At 32.7% G+C, this 16386-nt stretch overlaps 3 protein-coding genes across 6 annotated transcripts; 1 reads left to right on the top strand and 2 right to left on the bottom strand.

The window, feature by feature from the left end:
- Positions 1–5157: 5157 nt before the first annotated feature.
- Bm5625 (Uncharacterized protein) lies at positions 5158–8085 on the top strand (the record flags this gene model as incomplete). 3 transcript variants are annotated; one of them, XM_001901743.1, is made up of 10 exons in its annotated part: positions 5158–5314; positions 5533–5616; positions 5751–5852; positions 6078–6145; positions 6297–6355; positions 6572–6725; positions 6891–7015; positions 7128–7215; positions 7424–7666; positions 7855–8085. In XM_001901743.1, 10 exons carry the CDS (start codon positions 5158–5160, stop codon positions 8083–8085), a joined length of 1311 nt encoding a protein of 436 aa, XP_001901778.1. The 3 variants fall into 3 exon arrangements, with proteins under 3 accessions (XP_001901778.1, XP_042937871.1, XP_042937872.1); XM_043081937.1 differs by lacking the exons at positions 6891–7015; positions 7424–7666; positions 7855–8085 and having other exon boundaries at positions 7128–7175; XM_043081938.1 differs by lacking the exons at positions 5751–5852; positions 6078–6145; positions 6297–6355; ... (3 more) ...; positions 7424–7666; positions 7855–8085 and adding an exon at positions 5720–5748.
- A 1616-nt stretch (positions 8086–9701) lies between these two features.
- Positions 9702–14106, bottom strand: Bma-hsp-6 (Uncharacterized protein; the record flags this gene model as incomplete). Of its 2 annotated transcripts, XM_001901744.2 has the most annotated exons (14): positions 9702–9754; positions 9850–10021; positions 10299–10486; positions 10580–10697; positions 10778–10882; positions 11215–11442; positions 11650–11931; positions 12157–12340; positions 12487–12593; positions 12708–12821; positions 12935–13019; positions 13297–13478; positions 13656–13743; positions 14003–14106. In XM_001901744.2, 14 exons carry the CDS (start codon positions 14104–14106, stop codon positions 9702–9704), a joined length of 2010 nt encoding a protein of 669 aa, XP_001901779.2. The 2 variants fall into 2 exon arrangements, with proteins under 2 accessions (XP_001901779.2, XP_042937870.1); XM_043081936.1 differs by lacking the exon at positions 14003–14106 and having other exon boundaries at positions 13656–13676.
- A 778-nt stretch (positions 14107–14884) lies between these two features.
- On the bottom strand, positions 14885–16342 carry Bm4083 (Uncharacterized protein; the record flags this gene model as incomplete). Its single annotated transcript, XM_043081935.1, has 5 exons — positions 14885–14942; positions 15054–15184; positions 15612–15731; positions 15881–15975; positions 16168–16342. 5 exons carry the CDS (start codon positions 16340–16342, stop codon positions 14885–14887), a joined length of 579 nt encoding a protein of 192 aa, XP_042937869.1.
- Positions 16343–16386: the final 44 nt, after the last annotated feature.

Below are 16386 nucleotides of genomic sequence, written 5' to 3'. Positions count from 1 at the left end.
TTCCAGTTCGATGGGAAGCTGAATTCGCAGTTGCAAATAGTTTTTTTCACAGCACAATGGATGTATTATTAAAAATAATTTCTCATCCAATTATTATTTTTTATACTTTACTAATATCGGTTCACATTAATCTAATGATTTTGGGAAATGCAGAAAACATTGAAAAGTCATTTGGAATTCAGAAAAAAGAAACAAAAATCTATCGTTGAATAAACAAAAATATAGTCGCACGATGAGTTGCTATTATTCAAATAAAGCGATATTGAATGTGTCACATTAATTAGAAGCAGTTGTAAATTTGAATGAGCTTTTGAATTAAAGATGTGGCAAGCAGAAAATAATATAAAAAACAAGTAATTCATAGGTTATAAGTATATGTTGTTGATACAGAAAAAAAAAACAAATTAAAAATATCAGAGAAATCAAACTACAAATGATAAACTGTTAAAAGACCTTTTAATAAAAGGTCTTTTGTATTTGACTGACAAAAACCAGATCGAAACCAGGTCTTATAAGATTGGGTAATAGTTCGAATTCAGGGAAATAATTGCGCTTTCAATTAATGATGAGTAGGAAAATCTTAGGAAAAAAGTTTTTCTTGAGTTGAAAATTCTTGTAAGCAAAACTACTATTAAGGTAAACTACTAAGTATAGAAACTAAGACTGAGAAATAAAAACAAGCTTTTTAGCAATGTCACTAAAAAATTTGGGCATTTCAAAAAACTTAATGTAAAGTTCAGAATTTGAATTTGCATTCAACATGTGTCCACCCAATGTCAACCAGAAATTCAATGACTTATATTTGCTGTAATAATAAACAGCAGGACCATTGAAAGATTTGTCATTTTTCTTCCAAAAAATTTCTCTGAAAATTTTGAATATATTCTTAAGCAAAACTCTTCAGTTTCATAATGAAATAAAAACGCGCGACACAAAACATTTCAACGCTTATGACTAATTCGCAACTCTGACCTTACACGAAGAAATTGCGATGTAGTAAAGAAGTCTGTGTAAATCTGAAATAACAATTTCAAGAAAATTGTTGGTGGAACTTTGAAGTAGTATTAATTGAATATTGAAGTTAAATGCTTTTTGTTTGTTAAAGAAAATAAAGCGGTTGGAAGAGAGAGTTAGAAGAGTTCAAATTCGCGTAGTACTCAGTGATCAAACTCTCACTGATCATATCTTTTGATGTTTTTGGGGTTGATGTTAAAATACAAAGGTATAAGTAATTTGAATATGACAGGGCAATTAAGTGCAATATCAGCAAAATTTACAAATCGTAAGAAATGAGCAGAAAATATCTCATTAAGGACAAGGTACTAAGTGCCAGTGACTTTTTGCTACTCCTTATTGTTATTACGGTTCAAGGTTTCTGAAATAATATTTCATTTGTTCACTCTTCCTTATTACCTCTCAATATATAAAGCTATAAATTCAAAAAAGAAATGCAATAAAATGGAATAGGAAACTAAAATCGCGATGAACGGTCATGCAATAATGGTTGATTGATGCCACTTTAAAGGTTGTTCTGGTATGGTATATTTTTTTTTGTAATAAGCTTTATGCCTTGACTAGTTCAAAAGCAGACTAATCTATTTCAATTGACACTGAATCGTTAAGAAATAAGCAAATATCTTTCATCCTCAAAAAAGATACTCCTAATGTTAAACGTTAAAATACCGCGATGTATTTTTGGTAGTGGTGGAAAATCTTTTTTTATCTCTTAGGTAAAATGTTTAGGCATTTAGATGAACCGGAACAGCAAGTAAATGCTTTTGATTTACAAATTTGATGGAGTAGAAAATTTTAGGTTACATTGTTTGAAATAGTAACTTAACACTATTGTTTGCTGGAAAAGTGTGTTTCTTCCAACATAAATGCAACAGCGATAAAAGTAATTATTGCTTAAATCAATGTTTAAAGAACTAAAATGAATCGCAGAATACTGAAATGGAATGCTTTACTTTACAACAAAGGACAATGAAACCAAATCGATTTTGGATCAAAGATTATTTATTTAAAGGACATCAATGATATTGTTTCATTTTTCAGGAAAAACTCATAGTTCCTTTTTCCTTTAACGATTTGAATTAAAAGTTGCAAATTCAAAAACAGATAGCCAACTAAAAAATAAAGCGGAGAAAAGAGGAAAAGGCTTGAAGAAGGATTATTGAATGAATGAATCAGCGACGACGGTGAAGAATGATGATTTATGATTGTGATAAATCAATTCAGCATGCAGTCGAGTATCACCGTACATTCTTCATTCTTGCAAATCTCATCGATAAACATATTTGCGATCAGCACAGCGAACATATGTGGAATTGTTCGCTCTCGTTATTCCTTCAGCGATTTAAATTGAAACTAAATTCAAAGATTTCAAAAGAATGAATAACTCAAACAGAAGAAGTGAGCAAAAGTTAGTCAAAAAATATATCGATAGAATTCTAGAGACTTTTTTCTTTCGAATAATCATATGTTTGTTTGGGAATAGTTGTAAAGTAAGACTCGTTCTCGATCCCTACTACCAATACCATATACCGCGATATCCCGGTGCAGTTATTAATCTTTCCCGTTGATTATTATTTGTGCTTTTTTTTTTCTTCTGCGTATTAGTAAAAGAATTGAAAAATCTTTGCCATATCTTTACTGCTATTTCACCGCTCTCAGACTTCGATAGCATAAGGACAACTGATTACTTTTTTAGGATCACTTTCTGATTCAAACATTTGATGCACAATAAATTCTTTCAATTTCAATCTATTGTCGTTTTACTGGTGCATTTTCAATAAATTTCTGTTCATACAATTTTTTGATTTTGTACGGATGGCAGTTCTCCAAAATATATTGATTTTTGTTTAGCCCTTTCATACCAAATTACACAAGAATCTTTTTGTCATTGCTTGTTAGAATTACAAGAGAAAGAGAGAGAGAATTAAAAAGCTCTTTTCAAATCATTCAAATTGAAAATAGAGAATGTTACAATTCTTCGATGATTTGGAGATTATCAAACTATAGGAAATCAATTCATAGTTATAAGCTATACTCGTTTATAGGAAAAAATGAAATCTAAATAAGCATTTCCGAGACAAAAAGTAACGCATGTTAAATTAATAAACCTTTCAGTAACAAATATTCAATTTTTATCGCAAAGACAGCATTGAACCATTCCAAATTTTTTTCTCAAATTCGGCAAGTAAACTTAAAATTTCGAAAAGTTAAGATTGAAATATTGAAGTGGTAAAGGTCGAAGTACATATCAAAAAGATAGCACTAAAATTTTGAAGACTTCACAGATATTTTGAAATAATAAAAAGAAATATGAATGAATGTTGAAAATACAAGGAATACTCGGAAACAGTTCGCATTAATCATTAGTAACTTTCTTCAATTCTGTTGAAGTAAATAAGAAAGCCAATATCGAATTACCTTTACCTTTATGAGGAGGTAGAAGTTCTGTTACTTGAAGATGTCTTGAATTAAATTATTGCGCAAGTCGGGAGAAAAAGTCAAAAAAAAAAGATTGACAAAAGAGTTCAGGAAATGTCGAAATCATCAAAAAGTCATTTGTAATTCAGAGAAAACAAGACAAAAATCATATCGACAAAAACATCGTCATACGATGAATTGTTATTATTCAAATAAAGCAGTATTGAATGTTTCATTGATCAGGCGCAATGGTAGATTTTTGCATTTTTCATCAATTTTTTATTCCTTTGAATGAGTTTTTGAGTTGAAGATGTGACAAGCAGAAAATAATATAAAGAGGAAATAATTCATATATTTATTCTCTTCCAATTTTCAGAATTGTAATTATATTGCTAAAATGAAAAAAAAAAAAGGAAACAAATTGTTAAAAATTAAAAAATCGTTCTCTATTTAGTTGACTAATAGAATGAAACTAAAGCTGGATCTGTTTTGGAAATGTTCACACTACATTTCGGTATATTCGGTGACAAGGACAGAAATACTTGTGCCATTATGGCATTCTTAACTCATACTATAAAGTGAAGAAAGGATCATTGTTTAGTTCATTGATCCAAACTCATGTACGCATGAAAGGAGAATTTAAAATTTGATAATATTGCTGCTGATAAATTAATGCTTTCTTCGTTGTGAATCAACTGGCTTTTTTCATTTTTATGCAACGATTATGAAATATTTTTATATTAAGCAATGTATGATGTAAACATCAGCCAATGATGTAATAAAATTTCGATACCATTTAGTTCAATAAAAATGAAATAATTCTGAAAGAAAACCGGTTTCCTTTAAAAAAATGTAAATTCAGTAATATGTCAATAACTTCTGTTTACCGACAGACTTTGCTATCCCCCAATATGCCACACATAAAACAGCTCTGTTTACAACACACACTGCCATAATGCACCAAACGATTGCAAATCGATCAACGACGACGTCATCGATTTGTCATCGTATTTTTATTTTGTCCACAATTTGTTTCACAGATTCTATCTTACACTAAATTATTGCTATAATTCAATAGATTTGACTAGCTCTATTTGTGGTTTGATTATATTTACTCTGACCTTTAGTAAAAAAACAATGTGATTAGATGTGAAGCTTTTTCGAGTGGCCAAAAGTCTGAAATAACTGATAACTCACTGTCTCACTGACATTACTTGTGAATTTTTTGTGACAACGTTTGTGAAAATACTATGTAATTACTGTAAGAATGATTAGCTCTTACAAAGTGATAAAAATGAAATGCATCAAATAACTTTGTAATCGTTGTGCTTGGAGCAGTTTTATTATTTATTATTTCAGTTCTTACCGGTCACTGTATGAATCATATGATCATAAAGATTCAAGGAAATTGAATGATTTCGATTGATCGTTGATCTTTGAGAATGTATTGATAGTAGAATGAAAGATGAAGTGTAGTAAGGTCATGGATAGTAGAATGAAAGATGAAGTGTAGTAAGGTCATGAATGGGTTAAATAACTTCCCCGATCCCGTTTACATTTCAAGAAGTAATAGTGTATCAGATAGTACAAACATAAATATAGACGTGAATCTATCTTTAACGAAATAAATAAGTAAATATGCTGAAAATAATTTCATTATTCCTTGAAAATACGGTCTAAAATACCAAAAATTTATTAGAACATCACTGAAATTATTTACAGTCAATGAGTGCATCACCAAGCGCAATTGTACGTCGTTCGCGTCAAAGTATTTGGCCAGCTATAACGGTGGAAGAAGCAATAAGAATAGTGGAGGAACATGCTGAATACGCGTTATTAACGGATAGAACACGTACAGTCTTCATTACGGATATCAAAACAGGTGTATATACTCACAAATTTAAACAATTCCAGAAGTGGTAATAGCTGCATTTATTTAAGAAGGGATATTGAATAGATTGAATAGATTGAATAGTTTGTATGTCCTTATGATTCATATTAGAAACTGAAGGATTTCTTTCTATATTAATTTGCTTTACTTAATATACTTAGTATGTTATATATATATTTAAAAAGAGAATATTGATTATTGAAATTCAGGAGATATTCTAGCGGAAAATGTGGTTGCGACAAAAGCACACCCTGAAGTGCGTACATCTGTTAAAGATGGATATGCTGTTGTGGGTTAGTATTTAAATGTTCACTTATCAATTGTACTAATTTAAAACAGCAGAGAAGTTAAATTAAGGTTCTTAAATAGTTTTTTCGTTGAGGCAATTATTTTCAGCAAAAATAAATTTGATGAGAGATATTTGAAGCATCAGATGGCAAAGGTATTCGAAAGGTTGTGGCTGGAACAACGGCCGGTCTTCTGGCTTCTGATATTCTTCGACCAGGCACTATCTGTCGGGTAAATACAGGTTAATTAATTCTGCAAACTATGTTGTAGTTTAATAGGCTGAAATTTTTTTAATTGAAGTTCTGCTCTTAAGTGTTTCTTTTTAGTGATCAACTGATAACTAACAAATATCTCTGATTTATTTTGAAATTGGGATTCTTCGAAACAGACTTCATCATTTCAAAACAAACTTTATTAAGCGTCATTACTCGGTTATGTTTTATAAATTGACTGTATATTTGCTAAGGTTCCATGGTGCCAGATGGTGCAGATGCTGTGGTACAGGTTGAAAATACTCGTATTGTGGAACATAATGTTAGTCAAAATTCATTTGACTCTTTGTTTAGTAAATTAATCGTATTGCTTGAAAGAAATCGTTTAAATGTTTTGGTGAAAATTTCCAATCATTTAAATTATTTTCTGCTGGTAGCATTGTAGTGAATAACGTGATATATTCAATTTTTAGAACTTTGAAGAAATTGCAGTAGAGATTTTGGTTGAACCGAAAACTGGACAAGATATCAGGTAGAATAACATTCTTTAACTGCATATCAATTAAAAAGATTTCATCTCTACAAAAAGTTGTAGAAGATTTCAGAAATTAAATAAGTAATTATTATTATGTAAAAGAAGTAATTATTATATACTATTGTAATAAGTAATTATTCTGATGGGAAATAAGCCTGAACTAGGGATTTTATATTAAGTGAAACCTTTCGAAATTTGCTGTCTGTATTGCAGGGAAATTGGTTCTGATATCAAGCTGGGAGAAATCTTGCTTTTCAAAGGGTGCGAGATAAATGCAGCTGAAATTGGCATATTAGCAGCATCGGAGAGAAATTTCGTGCAAATATTTCGGAAACCCAAAGTGGCAGTTATTTCGACAGGCAATGAAGTAAGTTAGAAAGATGCGATAACACACAAATATATTCAGTTGAAGGAACTAAAAGTTTAATTTTTATATTAAATTTCCACAAAATAGAGGTTCTTTCTTAAACAATTTTGTTCATTACTTCATCAAGCGTCAAACATGGATGGGGAAAAAGATGCAGAATTTAAGGTAGTGGACAGCAGATCGAATGGCTGTCCATTAGGGTCAGTAAGGGACACAAATCGTCCACAACTTATTGCTTTATTGAAGGAAAATAATTTCAAATGCGTGGACATTGGCATTCTGCCAGATGAGTAAGGTTTTTTTTATTGGAATTTGAGTCAAAAACTAGTACAGTTACAGAATTCCTTTAAACTAAAGAGATGTAATCAATGGATTAATTATTTGACCTCTTTTGCCCTTTAGAAAAAAAAAAATAGAAGAAGGATTGAAAGCAGCATTGACGTTGTGTGACGTTACTGTTTGTTCTGGTGGCGTTTCTATGGGTGAAAAGGTATCAGTTTTATGCTTAAAACAATAATATAGACAAGTATTAATTTTATTTTTGTTGGAAATTGTTGAAGGAAGCAATTCAAACTGCTGCTAAATAACTTTGTAAGGGAAGATGGAACTCTGGTAATGATCTTCAACCATTGCATAATATCATACCAAAATTCTTTACTTCTTCAAATATGAGTTGAATGATGTAAAATCGGTTTAAGGATTATCTCAAAGATGTACTCCAAAACCAGTTAAATTTCACTATTAAATTCGGTAGAGTAATGATTAAACCTGGTTTGCCAACTACTTTCGCATATGGAAAGTGGAATAACAAAGAAAAATTGGTTTTTGCTTTACCCGGAAATCCTGTATCAACTTGGGTTACTGCACAATTATTTCTATTACCTACGCTGAAGAAAATGGCAGGATGGGAACACAACCAGCACACGGTTATCAGTGTACGGGTAAGTGCCCACTTTTTTTTCTGCAGATATCGTAGCTTTTTTTTTTAGTGGAAGGAGAATCTAAGTTTATGTAAAGTCCAAGAAACTTATACAAGACAGCTTATTGTCCTTGACATTATCTTAAAATTATTTCTCACATTTTGAAACTTGTTTTAAGTGCACAATTTAAATAGGACTTTGATTTATAGTTAAGCGAGACAATAAAGTTGGATCGTCGGCCAGAATATCGACGAGCTTGTTTACTGCCTGATCCAAAAAATTTACCTCGCGCAATTTGCTTAGAGAAAGCGCAAATGAGCTCACGACTATTATCAATTCGAGGCGCTAATTTGTTGCTGAAATTACCCCCTTGCACAGATACTAAGTCAACAGTGCAAAAGAACGAAGTGGTGGAAGCAATAGTGATTGGCCGATTGTAAATCATATTCCTTCATTTTTACGATAAGTTTTAATGACTGTTATACAATTCCATACTATAAAGATTTGTCGAAACCTGACTGAAGAGGATAGAAACGGTATTTGTGAAATATTAACACTAACTGTCACGCTCATTGGATTAGCTGAACGTTACGATTGCTTTCAATTCTAGTTTGCTATGTCGGATAGTCCTTCTTTGCTCAGTGGCCTGTCAATGGTTCAGTAGTTTTACGGTGTCAGAAACTACGGTAGAAATATCTTTTAATTTGCCGACTGGATTCTTTAAAAATTCAGTGTTAGATTGAAACAGCAGAAGCAATTGGTGAATCAGGAAGTCTTACACTCGAATGGCTCGAGTTTTATTCCTGTTTTAAATTTCATGTTTATTCATGTTTTATTCATGGTTTTAAAAATCCTTACTAAAAAAACAATGAGGATTTTTAGAAAAAATGAAAAAAAGATTGCCTCATCTTAAACTCAAGGAACACACTGCATAAATACACCGCAATAACAGTTAAAACAACTTGATTTTAATTTTGCTCATGAGTTTCTCAGAAAACTAACTCTGGTCTTGGCTTGAACAGCTAACTTCGTCTAATGGTAAGTAGAACTACCACTTATTAGCTCATTTCACCATTACGATTTCAATTATGTACATGAACTTATAAAAAATGAAGAAACAAGAAAATAATCCCTGAAAAAAAAAAAATGAAGGAACAAGGAAACAATCCCTGTGAACTAGCATGCATATTTATTTCTTACCTCTTGTCGACAAGCATCTGCAACAACTCCTACCACAACACCACAAACCTTGCCTTGATATCACAATGTATAACACCTACTTATACTCAGAAAATCTTAAACCCGAAAGGTTTCAAAACTAAAATGGTTCATTACTTGCATATAAACCTTCGATTAGTAAGTCACAAAATAATGAATCAAGTATTGAGTGCTACAGATTGTTTAATTCTTTCTAGAGATGATGCTCTGGGGCAAATTTTGCTTTGATAAATTATTGAAATTCAGAATTTATTCCAGTTCCCCGACTTCTAAATGCATTCCTGATTTGTAATATCAGAAGTCGGGGATTTAGATAACACAAGGACTCATTAAACTAGCTTCAATACCTAAATCCAACAGGCTTCCTTTAAAATCATTTATTGTAAAACAAAATTAGAACCCACATACAGATGCCCCGCATAATTTTCTACTTCCATTCTTTAATGTCCAAAACAACTAAAATTTGTGCTATTTTTTATGCGCTTTTTATATTTCGAAACAAAATTTTAAGAAGTCACAAGAATTAAAAAATGCATTTTCATTCTGGTTATAAATTTTCAGAAAAAATGACGTATCAAAAAACCTTAACAAAATATAGCGAAAACAAGCAAAACTAAACTATAACGATGTAGCCTTATGGAAAGAAGGTAAAAAATAAGTTCACTACTCCCAGAAAAATTTCAGGTAGCTGTACTAGTAAAAAAACAAATGTTGAACAGTTTACTGCGTACATTCTTATTAGCACAGTACAGCACCGGGAGATTACGTACTATACAACTCACCACATTAAAAGATAAAAACAACTGGAATAACAAAAAATCGAGTGAAATTAGGATTCTTACTTGCTTTCTTCTTTTTTGGGCTCTTCTGCTGTCTGAGCTTCTTGTGCTCCTGGAAATTAGAGAAACAAGTGATGAATTTCCATCCAAATATAGAAAATAAATTTGATACTCATCCTTCCAAAATCATTAATCTCAAAAACTTGCCACTGGAGGATTGCGTATTTTCTGCTGCCATTTTCTTGTAGACGGCTTCAAATAGTTTCAATGATTGCTGTTGCAGTGAACCAATTGCTTCACGTATGTTGGCTGTTGTTTCGTTATCTCTATTTGCCAAGAGCTGCCTCAGTTCACCAAGTTTATTGCGAATTGCTTCAGCCTGAAAACGATACATGGTAGACTTCCTCCACTTCTTACTACCGATCTTATCATTCTCATTTACCTTTAGATTTCCTAAATAAAATCTTCTTAATGTTAGTTCTTTTAGCAACAATTGCTAGTCAGTCCAGGCAAAACGAAAGAATTCAACGATCTCTATAAACTCCGAAGAAATTACGTGAACTTATTCTGGGGTACCACATTCCCTTTCACTAATAATAAAGTTAAAAAAATTGTGAAAATATGAAAGCAAATCAGTGACATCTGCCGAAAACCACCTCTTTCGTATCCACTTGATCTTTGAATTCGGTTAATTTCGAATCGGTATCTTGAATAACGCTTTCCGCCTGATTACAAACTTCAACCTTCTCTTTTCTTTCCGCATCCGCAGCAGCATTCTTTTCTGCTTCACGAATCATGTTTTCAATCTGATCCTTTGATAATCCACCAGAAGAGCGAATCACAACTGAAAATACGAATGTGATGGAACAATTTTTAAGGAACACAAATTGTCTTTTTCACTTTTTTGAAGAAATAGAAGATATATTCTGAGACTAACTTTGCTGTTCCTTGCCGGTCCCTCGATCTCTTGCTGATACGTTAACAATACCATTTGCATCTATATCAAAAGTAACCTCGATTTGTGGCACACCACGTGGAGCTGGAGGTATTCCAACCTTTAAAGAATTAAATGAAGACACATGAGAAGAAGAAAGAGTGTAAGGTTTGAGAATCAAACGATAAGGAATGAACGTACCAATGAAAATTGTCCTAAAAGTTTGTTATTGGTTGCCATGTCACGTTCTCCTTGGTAAACTTTAATTTCCACTTGTGTTTGACCATCTGCTGCAGTAGAGAATACCTAAAATAATTCTTCTAAAAAAGTGTATCGTTTTCATTTATAAAAATTAATATTGATGCCCCGAAGATTTCTACATTAAAACTAACGATTAATGATGGTTATAATTTCCTAAATTCGATTATTTTTATTTCTGATGTTAATGAAACTAGTATTTAATAAACCTTGACATGCTAGACGCCTTTTTTTTCTGAAACTATATTCAGAAAGCAAGGAAAGCAAAAAGTAATTTTTAGTTTCTTACTTATTCGTTTTAATCAATGATCATTTGATTACACACACACAAAAAAAAAATCTTTGTTACTGACTTTCACTGAAGGATTTCAGAAACATACCTGACTTTTCTTCGTAGGAATAGTTGTATTGCGCTGAATAAGTTTGGTCATTACTCCACCCAGTGTTTCAATACCCAACGACAGTGGTGTGACATCGAGGAGAAGAACATCCGTCACATCGCCTGCCAGCACCGCACCTTGAATCGCCGCTCCTATCGCCACTGCCTCATCAGGGTTTACTGCTTTTGACGGTTGCTTACCAAACACTTCGTGCACTGTTTGTTGAACCTTTAGAATATAACGCTAATTTTTTTGTAGCAGCTCTTAAATTGACAACTCACTCGGCCCTCTTTGCCCTTAAAGGACCACACTTTTTCTTGTATTAATTGTACCACTTTCGCCAGAAATTGTTGCAAAACTTCTAATTCAAAATTCCACATTGCATTACGTTTTATAAGCAGCATTTTCATCTCATGGAAGCATAAAAAAATGTACTTTTGGCATTCTTGTCATTCCTCCAACAAGTAAAATCTCTTTGATTTCGGATGGTTTAACCTCTGCATCATGCATAGCTTTACGACAGGGCTCGATAGTTCGCTTTATGAGATCAGCTACAAGTTGTTCAAACTTAGCGCGCGTTAATTTCAAATTCATGTGTTTCGGGCCAGAAGCATCCATAGTCAAATAAGGCAGGTTTATATCGGTTTGTGTTGTTGATGACAATTCGCACTTTGCTTTTTCAGCAGCTTCTCGCAAACGTTGCATTGCCATTGGATCCTTTAAAATTTTGAGATTTGAAGAGTTTTTAAAAAAGCAATTTGCGGGTAAATATTTCAATTCATGATTCAAATTCGCTTGTTTCTTCAGGAAAGTGGTTCAGATCAAAGTGAAGATTAATATCATCATTATCATGAATTGGTAAAAGGAAGAAAAATAAAAAAATAAAGGGCAATTCTAAAACAAGTAGACAATTCAGGAAATGGCAGTAAACAAATCTTATACTTTATGAATGTCAACGCCGGAATCTTTCTTAAACTCAGCTGCCAGATAATGAACCAACGCATTATCAAAATCTTCACCACCAAGGAATGTATCACCATTAGTCGACTTCACTTCGAAAACCCCTTTTTGAATTTCGAGAACTGATATGTCGAAAGTACCTCCACCCAAATCATATACAGCGATGCTAAAAATTGGTCACATTCATCAGTGAATCAACGAAAAAGCTTTGAACAGAAGTCAGTACCATAAAGAATGAAAGCGTCTAACCGATGTAAACATCGCTTTCTGCAAATGTTTTATAAAACAACAGAAATCTAAGAGCAATCTCACATTTTATCTTCCGCTTTATCAAGTCCATAAGATAGAGCTGCCGCAGTAGGCTCGTTAATGACACGCAATACATTCAAACCAGCAATTTTACCAGCATCTTTCGTTGCCTAAATTCAACAAACAACTGCTTTCCGCAAAAATAAAATTCTCAGCAAAATCCGGACAAATGTAATACATATAAGCAGTTTATAATGTCATCACATACACACATGGAAACATACCTGTCTCTGAGAATCATTGAAATATGCTGGAACTGTGACAACAGCATTGTGAACAGTTGTACCCAAATAACTTTCTGCTGTTTCTTTCATTTTCATCAAAATGTATGCACCAACCTCAAATACAAATTTCATGAGGTTTAAACCATGTATTATCAAGAAAAATTTTGTTGAAACTACTGCATTCGGTTACTGAATCGCATCATTATTGCTCATATTAGTTCACTTACTTGAGATGGAGAATACATTTTGCCTTGTGCTTCAACCCAAGCATCACCATTAGATGCGCGAACAATTTTAAATGGAACCACTTTTCTAAAAAAAAACAAACAGTGGTCAATTCACAGTTGTTTACGAACGGTGACTGTTTCAGATGGAAGAACGGGATTCAACTTCTTACTTATGTAATGATTCACGGATGTCAGGACCAGGAAACTTGATTTTTGGACTTTCCTGGCATAGTGGTAGTAATCAATAAATCTATAAAAGTACATCAAAAAACCTACACTTAAATCGCACACCATTCAAGAAACTATTCTGCAAAGTATTTTTACAACACTCAGGATTAAGAAATACATAAGGAAAAACTAACACATCTTTTTGCACTTCCGGATCATCGAAACGCCGTCCAATTAATCGTTTGGTAGCATAAAGTGTATTCTGTGAATTTGTAACTGCTTGTCGCTTTGCTGGTGCGCCAACTAATCTTTCTCCGTCTTTGGTAAATGCAATCACTGATGGCGTCGTCCTTATACCTTCCGCGTTTTCAATCACCTACGATGACAAGACTGTCAATAAAAAATTTGGCACGAATTATCTAATGTAACAGAAAATGCATACGCCCTCCGCTTCTGCTATTTTAATTAGCCATCTCCTCATCAATCCACCATCAGTGTTAAAAATCCTCAAACATTTCTAGCAAAACAATCAAATAAATATAATAAACGTTACTTTAGCTTGTTTCCCTTCCATAACTGCAACACATGAATTAGTTGTTCCAAGGTCGATACCAATAACTGTCCCTTTAACACCATCAGATCTAAAAAAGTTCTCTGTGGAAGTAAAGTCAGAACCTAAGATGAAATAATTCAGAAAGATATGTCAGACGAGAGGTATATATACGAAACTCTAACTCTACTCTATTCTGAGATTTTTTTATCATAAATTATGCCTGTTACCGTTTCCAACCATACATATCATTTCCCATGCATTAAAATTCATGTGAAGCAGCGATTTGAAGCATAGGAGAGAAATTAGATGATCTCATCTAATCTATTTATATTTCTGCGTGAACTTACTTGCATCTGCGAGTAACACCCAACAGAAAGCTATCTGCAGGCCGCACATACAATGTCCGACTGCATGTAGCAGAAACTACTGATCGGATCGCTGAGAACATCATTCCTGTTCTGCTTCTTTCTGTCTGCGTAAGATTATGATGTATCACATTACAATAGCAATACTGGTCATCGAGAACTCCCGAGACACCCCGACCCCCGAATCGTGAAAGTGTTTAACGAAAGCCTACCAATACATACATACACACACATACACACACCCGTCATACCAAAATCCCACCGCGTGCATAATCACATCTCCAAACTTACTGTAGTACCTCCGAGGTACTTACCATCTGCTACAGCACTAAAGTATCTTTTCCTTGTTTTAACATATGCTTGTCTGCTCGAGGAAGCATTTATGTGCGGGGATGTGGGTAAGTCGCTTTTCTAGTCGTCTGAATCCGGCAAACATTTCAGGTAGAAACAGAAGTACAGTGATGTCGGATGGGTATGTTTTTCAGCTCGACATTTATTTTGCCACCAGTTGGATATTACTTTGTTTTAACTATACCAGGCCTCATAGTTAAAAACTGTTTTTAAAAAAAGATTCAACAAGAGTGAATGAATGAAGATACGACTTTTTAAATCTTACCTTTATCAATACTAAAAGAAAAAGTAAGTGTAATGGCTCCTTTATTTATTAAGCAGTAAGCGATGTGATTTTATAGCACTACAGAAAATAGAATGATCATTTATTAAATAAATAAGCAAGATTAAGGTATGAATTGAGGCAGTATAAAATGATATAATTAAATTATGATCGAAATATAATCAACTTCTGAAACTTGTTCGGGGCTTTCAATAAGTGTGATAAAGAACGATTAAAAAAAGATGTGGGTGCTATACAGTTGTTTCTTGTCCGGTTGATTCCTTTACGGAGGTGAAGTGCGTTGTATACCTGAAAACTACAGCTAAGTTAATATGGCATAATTGTTATAATAAATAACTAATGTTCTGGAATTTCTTTAAAGAGTAAAAGTTCTAAGCTGGACAACGAGCTTATTCGTACGCAGTTTGCACTTTTTGGATTGCATTTGCATTCGGCATCTGAACTTGTTCAAATCTCCCATCATCATCTATTCCAATCCAAGTTCTTCGTTTACTAACCATTTTTCCCATTGTCGTTGTTTTCTTTCTAATCTAGACTAAATGTATCTTTTCAAAACTACTAAAGAGTTATGGATTTTTAAAAATGAAAATCCATAACTCTTTAACGAAATTATTTAATTCATAAAACGTTATTGAAAACGCCTGGATAAATAAATAAAAGCAGCGGCGCATACAATTATCATATCAACACTGTAAAAATAACTAAATCCTCACACTCATAAAAACTTTAATTTTAAAATGTTTCAAATCTTCTTTAGTTAACTAGTTACCAACCAGTGACTACTTACAATTTGAAGCTGGTATGTGAATTTAAATATTTTTTCGAATCTTGAATTTATTCATCCAAAAAGCTTTCACTAAAAAACTTTCAGGCTAGACTAGATATTTTGAAAAGCATTTTCTTGTAAACATTTAAATTAGAAACAAATATTTTGAACTAATTCAGAGAATAAGTAACCTCAACATCGTGATTAATTTTGAGTGGCTCCAACTCATCTTTTAAAAGAAGGAACTTTTCAGGATTGGTTCTTATCCTTTCTTGAAGTAATTTTTTTTGCCTTGTTGATTCCTTACGAGTCTGAAATATATTCGTACGCATGAAAAACCGCAAACAATAATTTTGGAGTTTTTCAAAAGCTGAAATTTACTTACTAAAAAACAAAACTGCTAAGATACAAGGCCTTTCTAAATTTGTGAGGTGAGAAATTTCCAAAAATTAACGAGAACCTCTTTTTTCAATTCCAGCTCCCAATCCTCTCCCATTTGCCTGGTTTCCACTTTATTATGCCGATAAAGCAGTGTACAGATGCCATCATAATATTCTGGAAGATAAACTTCAAAGTTCCAAACTTTCTTTACTAGTAAGATCATGAACTGGAATACTTTCAAAAAATTCTTAAGAAAATGATTATTTAGATTGATAAAGCATTTGGAAAAAGTCGCAAAAAGGAATAAATTACGAAAAAGTAAAGCATGATTGAGTGAGCGCGGAATTTTCACATCAATACGATTACCTTTATCAAAGAATTGTTGATCCTTGTATCTTCGTAAATCATTTATTCTTCTACGACAACACTCCATGTAACAATTTATTGTTATCACTAGCGATAAAATAAGAAGAATGACAACCATAATGAATATCGCCATTTGTGGCACTGTGAATTTGCCATTATATAATTCGACAAACATTCTTCATATCAATAAATGAATTGATGAGATTAAATAGAATAGGA

The sequence above is a fragment of the Brugia malayi genome (genome assembly GCF_000002995.4).
Source record: "Brugia malayi strain FR3 genome assembly, contig: Bm_v4_Chr4_scaffold_001, whole genome shotgun sequence".
Classification (NCBI taxonomy): domain Eukaryota; kingdom Metazoa; phylum Nematoda; class Chromadorea; order Rhabditida; family Onchocercidae; genus Brugia; species Brugia malayi.
The sequence above is the reverse complement of the archived record's forward strand: the minus strand, read 5'-3'. Positions and strand labels throughout refer to the sequence as shown.